Source organism: Rhopalosiphum padi, chromosome 1 (genome assembly GCF_020882245.1).
Source record: "Rhopalosiphum padi isolate XX-2018 chromosome 1, ASM2088224v1, whole genome shotgun sequence".
In the NCBI taxonomy this organism is placed as follows: Eukaryota; Metazoa; Arthropoda; class Insecta; order Hemiptera; family Aphididae; genus Rhopalosiphum; species Rhopalosiphum padi.
The window spans coordinates 91,564,602-91,576,623 of record NC_083597.1 but is presented as its reverse complement, the minus strand read 5'-3'; the positions used below and the strand labels follow the sequence as shown (position 1 = coordinate 91,576,623).

Genomic DNA, 12,022 nt, shown 5'->3' with positions numbered 1-12,022 from the left:
GTTAGACGCGACATTAACTGCATTTTTACAGTTTACACAACGACGGCATTGAAATAACCACCGAATTCTATTTAAATTAACATTTTCAAATAATTGTAATTAATTTTACGCCAGATTGGGATGCTTATTGCTTCTATGATTCTAACCACATTGCTTCTTATACGATAATACCAAAAATTAATTAAATCTAAAAAAAAACTGTTTTTTAATAGCTAATATCGCTATTATTTTATAGTTTGATGTCCTTCAATAGGTATTTAGAAAGCCGGGTTGAAACAAACGCGTATAAATAAAAATAATTTTTAAATAATATATAAACGTTATACATTCAGAATGAAATAAAAATTCAATATGTAGCTAAAATGCGTTTCTTATTATTACAATTTTATGTAAATCAAATGCAACGGTCAAATACTTTCGGCATTTGTAACCAAACCAAATGGTACCAGTAAATTTATTCTCATATTACCTCTTAAGATGTAAGAATAATTTGATGATGAAAAAAAGTATAAAAACCTGTCGAACAGCACATAATATAATATTTTCAAACCAGTTACTATCGCATTTTTAAAGGCCACGACCTATATGTTCCGTTTAATGAACAGTATGTCCAGAAAAGTTGGACAAATATCATCTATTATTCATAGTTTTAGTAAGATAAGCTACAGTGATTTTTAGAATAATCTGGAATTTTATATTTTAAGACGTTGAAAGATCAATTAAATATTCAATTGGAATATTAATTTTTAAGTTTAATCCAAGTCCATAATGTTAAATTCTGTGTTTTAGACTTTGGGAGAAATTATTAACTATAACTTACTAATACCACAGAAAAAAAACTACAAATACGTTTAAGTTAATAGTTTAAAACATTGTTTCTGATTTCATCTCATAAGCGGTAACATAATCGGATGTCACTGACATTATAGAAATATACGTGTTTAACAAATGTATTCTATTCTGTCTGTATGCGGCTTCAAGATTAATGATTAGCATTCAACTTTAGCCAATAGAACTATTTTTTAATTTTTTTTTTTTTTTTAATTATCAAGTTCAAGTATAAACTACCTTATAGAATACCGAAAATTAGAAACTAACATACATATGTGCATAAAAATAGTATAATAAACTTGTAACATAAAAAATACAATATCTGTTTAACTAAATCAACTGCGCTGTTTTCGAAATAATTCACGTGATTTTTTAGTATGATAAAAAAGAAAATTAACCACCCAACCAACAGTTTGAAAGTAGGTAGTACAATTTCGACGTATTAAACAAAAGAAAGTACATTCCAAGAAAAGAATATCTTTGGCTGCATCACTACGGTGTATCTAGAAAAATTGTGTTATAATAAACCAAACTTCAAACGTTTTACTTTGTATGCATATTATTATCACAGTCGTTTTATTAACAAACCGGTTGCCATTTAAATTTGTTTTAAAAAAAACTATTTTGAATACACAATAGGATAAAAAAAAGGTCTTATAAAAATTTAGCCAACATTCTGCTGACGAGACTGGACAGTGTACCAATTTAATAATGCTTTTGCGTACGTGATTCTAGACAATGAAATTCCAATAATAGAAATAAAAAACTTAATAATTTTAGTTGTTTGTGTTAAGTATTATTTTTGTTAATTGACTTTTTAATAAACCAATTACAATCAAATAACTGAATTTTATACTTCTGTGTTAGCACATCGAGCCACGTGAGATATTATTGTTCCCGCTGTAGAAAAGCGTCCCAAGCCATATTTCACAGTTATGTACACATAAACACACATTTCATTCCGAAAAAACCAGTGATGTTAGAGTTTTCAAAATAAAAACATACGAACACGGTTGTGATTTCCAATAAGATGTCAAATAACTCACCGGATGAACCTGCGGTGGTGACTGATGAGGTGGCTGCTGCTGAGGCTGTGGCGGCGGCGTCGGCGACGAGTGTTGCTGGGCATTTTGGCCCTGCGACACGGGAGGCAAAGCGGGCGGGCTCGCCGACGCCGGCGACGACGTGGTCTGCCCCAGACCGGTGTGGGGTTGTTGAGGCGGTTGTGGAGGAAGTTGGGGCGGCTGCTGCTGCTGCTGCTGACGATCGACCGGCGGTTGCTGGTTCGGGTAGCTGCCATAAGGTACCTGCAGAAAGACCACGGTTAACACACGATCTATACCCAATCACACGCGTGCACATACTATTATGACAGTGCCCGACGGTAGATTATAGTGAGCATATCAATGATAGTAATACTATACCACTATAGCAGACACGGTAATAGTAGTAGTAGTAGATCGAGTAGTAAAACGACGGTAATGAATCGTAGTAATTGTATGGTATATATATAGAACACTAAACGCTAAATAACGTGATCACGTCCGAGTACAGACTAATAATAGTAATAGTGATGGCGATGATGATGATAATAATAATAATAATAACGAATGCTGGTCGTCGGGTCGTGTACATTGTGTATTGAAAGTAAGAGTAGTAGGCGGCGATCCCGAGGGTTTTGGGGTTTTGCCGTTTATTGTGGTGTATCATTTCGGGGCCGACGGGAAAACATTTCACGGAAGTCAAGGTCGTGATGGGTGGCGGTTACTCTGACTATGCGGTGAGTAGAGGATCAGCTGTGTGAGTGATAATGCCACACCGCCCGCCCGCCCCTCCGACGTGTACGACCATTACCATTCTATTTGAAGTCGACTGGGCGACGAAAAAACTATAACGCACAGGTCAATGACGTTTACTCGTAAAGAGCGGTTTTTATTTATATTTTATAAATAACCCGGAAATACTATAAATCTCTGTTGTATTATTATTGTTATTATTGTTATTATTATTATTGTTTGGATGATCGGCGTAACGTGTCTCTCAGTTGATTTGGCCCATTCCCAGAATAAGTCTTGAATCGGAGTGAAATATTTTATCGCGACCGTAAATAAAAACAACTATAATAATAATATGATTCTAGGTCAATCCCTCCCGGCGACCGTGTCGACATTGTTTACACGTTTAATCGTAACAACGATAATTACCTGTTGATGAGGTGGTGGCTGCTGCGATTGCTGCTGCTGCTGCTGCGACGGTGGCCCCGGTGGATACTGATGGTGTAAAGGCGGTACCCGATGGTGCTGTTGGTATCCGGTGGGTGAAGACGGCGGTGGTGGATAATGAGTCTGATGGCCAGGCGACGGCGGAGGCGTCGGTCCTCTGGGATTCGCCTGCAAAGCAAAAACAAAACTTTTAGACAAACTGCGAAAAAGATCGACGGATCTGTAGGAAAATGGTGACCTTGAAGGTATCCGGGGTCAACAGCCGACAATAAACACAAAGAGAGTGAGAGAGAATGACCGACACGGGGTGAGATGTGAAAGGGATGCGGAAAAAGTAAACAGAGGCGAAACGGATTTGTGTGCAGGTAGGCACACACAGCAGACTACTATATATATATATATTGTATTGTATGTATATTATATATATATATATATATAGTACTACTACGATTACTATTACTATACACAATAAACGTGGCGACGACGATGCCGAAGCGGAGGGTAGGTAGCGTTAAAAAGTTTTGCACAATGCATGTTTGTGTGGTTGGCGCGAAACCTGTTATAGACGGGGTAGTGGTGGGATGGAGACGACGTTTGGAATCGTGAAAGAATGTGTATAGGGTGGATGGGAAAACTAGTGACGGGGGTGGGGGGGTCGTCGTGCGACGCAATAGTGGTGGATAACACATCGATCGTGGTGGTCGGGAACATTTAAGGGTTGTAAAATTACGAAGCCGTAAAACTGTGGATTCTGTCCGTGATAATGACGTTCCTTCATTCATGAATCACGAGCACGTCGACGCGTTAGACGATGCGGAAAAGGTGACCCTAATGGGTCCAATGTGAAATAATTAATGACCCATTATCGTGACTGTATGTGCATTTGTCCGTGTGTGTGCAAGAGTATACGCACGCGCGCACAAATACCTAACACAATTATGGATACAGACCACGTGGTGTATACGACGACTATAAATCCAAAAACATCCAGGGTCGAACAATAAAAATAAAAACAACAGTTTTTCATCAAAATAATCCTATTTCTAGTCCACCGGGTACTTGGATTAACTCGGCATCACCAATAACGTGAAAAACGCAAAAGAAATTTATTGTATATTTATTTTTTTTTTATTATTATTTAAACCATTTACAATCATACAGATAAGAGCTTATTAAGTAAATTTAATCATTAATATTGGCTGTTAAATGACAGGAGATTAGCATTAAATGGTCAGGCACTCGGCAGTTATTATGTTTAATTCATTCATGTTTAGTTATAACTGAATTAATACATGTGTTATTATTATTTAATTTTTTATATAATTTCATAACACAAAACAAGAAAACATAGTTAAGTATCATACTTTTAAACTTAATTTTCAAAATCATATTTTAGAAAACGAATTTATTAATTCTTCTTTTTACCCATATTTAGAAGTGTTCAGCATTTATATACCAACACACAAATTAAGAAGTAAATATGATATTTTCAGGATTGTATGTTGTTTAAATTGTTTTTTAAATTGCGTATCTTAATTATTACAATGTATAACATCATTATTTTTTAAAAACAATTAATAAATTGAAATGGTAATAGTTTAAAATATTATAATTTAAAAGTATTTTACTCATTCCAGTGACTCTATTAATATACTTTTTAGGTTTTGTTTACATAAAATAAATATATTCCCACCTATATTGCTAACCTACAATAAAATAATAACTTTATAAAAAGTAAAAAAGCTAAAAAGGTAATAACTAATAAGTATTCAAAGTTAAGTATCAAATAGACATAATATGTAAACCATTTCAATCTTATTGGTTCAAGCACAAAAAAATGAAAACGTCAAATATTCAATAATGTAAACTGTTGGACAACTCAAATGCTAACACTGATGATATATTATCAATTAGGAACGATAATAACAATGCAGTAAAACAAACAATTGATATAATATTATTTACTCGGTAAACAGAATTCGAATGTACAACACATCGAAAAAGAATATGTTTCGCGCGTTGTTTATGGACCTTAAACCGACACACACACACAAACAATAAAATATAATAGTCTTCGGTTTTATAACATCCACACTCAGGTAATAGACAATTAATTACATTAAGATAACTGGCAATACACGATTAACATGGGCGCGGTGTACAAAAGTGAATACAAATACACTCGTTATCGTATTGTTTTCCCCAGGACTACTAAGCCCACGTGTACACAACTAATACATTGCTACGTTCCCGTTGAAGATTTTTGAAAAACACGCGACGATTTCCTCGTGTAATAGACAATATAATACGCGTGCGCGCAGAGTATAGGATGTCAACTACTCAGTGATCACTTTTTAAATCTACACAAATAGATAGTATATTAGTAAATGTATATTAAAAGACACTGAAACAATATTCCGTATAACAATATACCTTAGTAGGAACCATACTACTTTAAATATGTAAAATAATAATTTTGTTACATAATATTGTTAAACAATATATTATACCAGTTATGAATTAAAATCGTTTTTACTAGTTATTAATCCCATGGTCACTAGTGTATACGATTACAACAGTATCATAATACTATAAATTTGTAAAATAATATACATTTTTTAAATTAGTTGATGATTAAAGAACAATAATTGTTATCAGTTTATCACCTACCGAGTAGTTGTTGGGACCGAAGTTATGTATGAATTTGAACACACGTATTATTTATAATTTATGACTATCTGTCAATAATCTAAACACACTCGCACATACGCAGTCCACATTTTTTGTACGAGACAAGAAAAATAGACGTCGAAGCGACTACGACACTCCGAGAGCAGTGGCGAAGACTAGACAATTTTACGCGCGAATACGACGAACGGCGACGATATAATTCCGATACATATATCATGCACGGACACACCATAACGTCCGATTTCCGGCCGTGGATAGTTTTACGAACAAACAATCGCGACACATACCGCCGCCGATACCCATACACGCGTGTCGCGTAGTAAATTCTATATTATTATTATTATATATACGTGATGTACGTAAACACAAAAAACGATTTACGATGTCGTCGCCGGTGCGGTGGCGGCAGGGCAGCAGGTTGAGCCGCCGCTCCGTCCTTTCGCATCCGTTTTTACGACGGCCGCGTGACGCGGCGGCGTTTTACACTCTCCACCAACAGTTGTACACACACACACGTGCGTACGTACGTTTACACGCACCGCGTAGTATCATTATTATTACTATTACTATAATATATATTTATATATATGAGTATCAATTATGTCTAAATATAAAATAAAACGTGGGCCCAAAATATTCCGTGTGCCGCGTGTTTTTATCTGAATGTATTAAATTTACACTAGCCAACGCGATCGCACGCGTATGTGTGTATGTGTGCGCACGGTGTGTTGTTGGGTAAGGGCATGGGCGCGTACATAATGCGTGTGCGGTGTACAATAAACAAACCCATTCTCTCCTCTCCGCGCTCTCTCACACCATCGTGTCGTACACACACGTGATATATATATATACATATTTATATACATAAATACTCATTCACTCGTTCTTTGTATATATATATATATATATATTATAATCTGGGTTAATAAACTAGGCTTGCGGTACACGCGGAGAATCAGAAATGATAGATGTGCATTTCCGCAATCGCTGTCACCGATAAAGGCCGCAGGGGACTGCTACTACTACTATTACTATTACTATTACTACTACAACTTGCGAACTCTACAGTCAATGACCTATATAAATATACAAACGATATGTACCAATAATGCGTGCACTGTGACACCAGGCCTATGTAATAGTAGTAAGGACAGTAAGACGCCGATCACACGACGGATTTAACTGCGTCAATTGTAAGTATAACGATTCGGACGTCTGCTCTTTATCTGCCGGCTATATTATGTATGTAAAAACGAGTCTAACATCCACCACTACTGCAGACCACGATCGTCGTGTATTTGTAACACTTCGGTTGTGGATGTTAATTTGATTATTAAATTATATTTTTTGTCATTTTTCACACCCCAAATAATGAAAGTAATAACGTCGTGAATGGTTAATATGATCACTGTACTTTATTCAGTTAATACACGAAAAATTAAATGAATTCGGATGCTCTATTTTAACACGACTGACTGCGATGGGCAATCAGCAGACGGCAAACTAAAGTTAAAGACTATCCACACAGCAAATTCCTTTTTACAACCGTTCCCATTGTAATATTTTTTTCGTCCGTTGGTCATATTATCTACATCAGCAACTACATGTATATTGTATTTAAATATATTGGGTTCACTACAACTTATTCATTAATAAGACAATTCCTAACCTTTTAGATCTCCAATTTAAAAAAGCTCCCAAGGTCTATTTCCACAGCTAACCGCTACTTCCTTCACCACAAATGACAACAGACTGTGCGGTTCTACCACAAGTCATAGTGCTGAGTAATATTTTGTAAAATCCATGAAGTCGTTTTAACAAGAACGTGGCAATTGTTTTAAAATTATTGTCATTAACAATAACGAAGCTTAGACTAATCGCCTGCACTGATGACATCACTATCGCGATGTTATAATGACGTACATATCGCCTTAACATACTATATAGTATATACAATATACATATATAGATAATATAAGTTGTAGATAACATGCCAATAACCTATCAATGCTATTCAAGGTCCGGCGATACCCGCCGACCGAATCAGCTTATGACGACACCGTCGATAATAATTATTATTACGGTTACCCAGAACAGATCACGGATTCTTGACGAAAAATTTAACATTTCACTAATTAAGTGACGTCCGAAAGAAAATAATATATTTTATACGTGTTATTATACTATAACGACTGTTAGGTATAAAATCATGTACTGTATATTAAACCGAAAAGATTGTCGTTAATAACATATACCCATCATTATCGTCAATATGATTCATTATTATTACAATAATTATCATTATCGGCTTCACATGACACGCGACAATCACATAAAACTATATAACATAATTATTATTTATTATAACACTCGAATATTTGAAATATCCAAGCTCATTATATTAGTATTTCAATAAACCAAAATAAAAACACAATGGTGTCAAAAATATTTTTTCTTTTGAATTAATATTTAACCGAAAATACCTAGTACGTTACTATGATTAATCGTATGATTTAGAATACAAAATAGATTAGTTAATGATGAAAATACAATTACTATACAGTATGAAATAAAAACATTAAACAAATATAACGATTTGAGCTCTTAAGTTTCATAAAGTGGGCATAATTAAAACTAAAAAAAAAGCATAATCGCTTAATAGTTCAACATTTTATAATTAATATAAAATTACCAATTGGCTTTTGATCATGAAATTATAAACTTGAAATGATTAGAAAAATATAAGTTTTATAATGAGGGTAACATCACTACAACGCTACAGAAAAAAGTAAATTCTAATCACATTTATCCGAAACAATAACAATATAAAAAAAAAAAACTTTTCTCAGCTTAAATAAAATGAAATAATATTATTTTTGGATAGCCATTTCAGAATAATTTCTGGGGCAAAAATTTGATGTATTATCTAAAAAAAGAAGGAAATCTCAAAAAAAAAAAATTAATATAATCCCTATTTGATTCACCACCAACATTAATAATCCAATTAGATCAATAAACTATAGTTTAGATGTATTAATTTTGTACTTTTAAAATTGTAATTATTATTAGCTATACCTATTACCAACTGAGTAGATTAATTTCAATATTTCAAAATCAATATAGCTAGTTTATAAAAAAATATTAATAATTCCAAAACCTCAAATGTTTTTTTGTATTTCAATTTAAAATGTAAATAAAGAGAAAAAACAATAAGGTATGATTTATAATTGAATTTAAGAATAATTAATTAAATAATAACCCAAGGTAAATTATTAATACTTAATTATATACCTACGATACACAGAATATGCCTACAACATAAATATTTTTTACGTACACATGAACAATACATATATTATGTATATCACAAGATTTTAAAATATTAAAAAACTAAATACCATAATGTTAACTATACAATTAATTTATATACTGTCTGTATAAAACATAGGGACGCAATTTATGTAGGTATCGTAATTTTAACGTATTATGTTCAGGTCAGTGGAATTTTTTAATCTGATTCTGTATGATATTACATGACATATATTTTAAAATATTTAATAATAAATAATAAGAAAAAAATTATACATGCTATCCTAAATATTTTATTAACAGTGATTAGGTATAATTTACAGATATTAAATAATATATTAAACGTAATTTTCTCTTTGGAATTTCTTTTAAAAACAATTTATTATTGATTATCTAAATCACTGTCACTTATACAATTTGATATTTTCCAGTTATAATATTTCTGAAAACATTATTATATTTTCAGTTAAATTACTAGATATAAAAAAATATTTTAATACGTAAACTACCACTACACACCTGATCTTTAAAATATATTACAGTTAATATTACCTATATTTCAGATTACGCCACCATGGTAATTAATTAACCTTCTCAAGAACGATGGACATAATATAATTGCACGATAATGTATACAAGAAACTCACTAATACAAGTAATATAACCTACAACTATACAACATTGAGAAATCCCTAACATAATGAAAAAATGCTTACATGAATCATAATACGTATCAAAATTAATTAATTACATTTAAACACATAAAGTTCGTGGAATAAATAAAAATTACTGTGTACCTCCTGAATTCAAAAACACGTTACTTGTTAATTAATTTATAAAATATACCTATCTTGAATTAATTTCACTATGAAAAAATGTACATTTTTGTATATTGAGGTTAAGAAATTATAATTAGTTTTTCATGTAAAAATTATTACCCCTCAATAGCCTAAATAAATACAAATAGTCAAACATTTTAATCCCGTATAATCGATTGATTAATTTAATGATTAACTAAAATGTAATGGACTAATTGTCGACCACTACACCATGTTAAAGGGAAATATTATTGATTGAAATGTTTATGCAACCAGAGCACAAGGTTTTTAAACATTTAAACTTTAAAACAATATTTTACGTACAATCAAATTTAATATTTTAGTCTAGAATTAAAATTAATTCGTTGAGAACTCACCTAACATGTTATTGAAACATTTTTTATAGTAACAACTTGAGTAAATTAAAATTGTTGGAAAATTTTTATTTAATATAGATAACCTAAAAATAAATTCTTTCTATAGTCGGTGTCCATGAGGTTTTGAAAATTATTCGTCGCCAATAAAAATAATAATGAAATTTTTTTTGTTGTAAAAATAATATTAGGTCGTGTCTGTCGGAAAATGAAAAAGTTGTTGGAAAACGGTTTTTCGCTTGAAATATGTATTAACAAAAAAAAAGTATATATACGAGATAAGAAATGAGAAGAGAGGAAAAAAAAAGAGGAAAATTTCCCGGCGCAACGCGGTGGCCCCATGATACGATTTTTCTTCTCGTCAAGGTTGCCATTCGGGCAGCCGTAGTGTCATTATATAACGCAAACGCGGCACCGGTGCACAACGTGGCAACGCGGCGGGACTGTGGGCGTGGCGTCAAGCGAGCGCCGTTCACTGAGAATAACATATATAATATACATATTATATATATATATATATAACGCACGCACACCATACAACATAATATATACATTCTACCCAACACGCAGCTGCCGCGCGCGATAGGAAAACGTAACGAAGTGAATGCCGCCGCCGCCGCTGGTTGCGAAGCTACAGCTCGTTTCCAACAAAGCCCGCGTACACAAAACTACTCCGGAGCGAGCGAGAGAAACGGAAAAAACGGGGATAAAAAAATAATAAAAAATGTATTTATTTTTTCTTAAAAGAAAACCCATTGACGCCGACCCGTAGAGGAGAGGCCCCGGCGCGCGCGTTATGATAATTTTTTTCAAATACTATACTATTTATTTATATTACTATTAATAATACGTCCCCCGAGCTCGTGTTCGAGAACACAATCGCCGATTTTCCCGACGTTTCGGAACGCGTCGATAAATGTAACAAAATGAAACAAACACGGCGCCAACAATGGATTTCATTTAAGAGTAGTTAAGACACACACACACAAAACGGGTCACGGTGAGAAATATTCATGTGAAAATACACGACTTGCAACAGGATACACACACACAGTGATATGAGAAATATTAAAGTGTGAGTGTGTGTGTGTGTGCGGTGGTAGTAAAATATAAATAATAATGACAATAGTGTACCCGCCGCCGCAGCAGACGTTTATATAAATTAACGCAACGATTATCGGGTGGAGGCGGAGACACGAACGGTGTCGCGGGACGCTAAAAATAAATATTTGGGCGCATTCCGCCGATCGGCTAATGAATGAATCAATTACTGTCCAATAAATGCGTCTTTAATTCTTAAAAATATGTATACCACTCGCACCATTATAATGGTATATTATATAATAACGTAACAAACACATACACACACACGCAAACACTGACGCTTACGTATTATATATATATATTATGGACGAGATGTGTACGGCGGCGATTTTTGTCGTAAAAAAACCGAGACGCGCTGACGAGCGGCGAGTGGCAGGGTGGAGGGAGTAACGTGGAAATGCCGCCGCCACGACTCTAAACATTATTAATACATAATACAACGGAATAAATAATAATCGTTATCGCGCTCGGCACCGCTTATTAATATTATTGTTAATACAAAATTATGTTATTATTATAAATTGTATACGTCCACCGGGTGCAATCCCCGCGGCAGTGGTAGTTGTCGTTGTAGTATTCGTATTATTATCGTACTCAATTAATATTAATAACGAATTAAGTATTTCTCTCCTCGTTCTATCGGCACAGGTACCGCGCACGCCGTGGCGGACGG

The 12,022-nt window shown here is 33.6% G+C and overlaps 1 protein-coding gene across 4 annotated transcripts in view; it reads right to left on the bottom strand.

Annotated features, from left to right (window-relative positions):
* Positions 1-12,022, bottom strand: part of LOC132932195 (trithorax group protein osa) — a 33,949-nt gene that overhangs the window by 17,630 nt on the left and 4,297 nt on the right. For all 4 annotated transcript variants that reach the window (XM_060998448.1, XM_060998449.1, XM_060998446.1 and 1 more), the window contains exons 2-3: positions 3,036-3,221; positions 1,878-2,138 (exon numbers count right to left, since the gene is read on the bottom strand). In XM_060998448.1, coding sequence (XP_060854431.1) covers positions 1,878-2,138; positions 3,036-3,221 — 447 coding nt within the window. The remainder of the gene's footprint in view (positions 1-1,877; positions 2,139-3,035; positions 3,222-12,022) is intronic.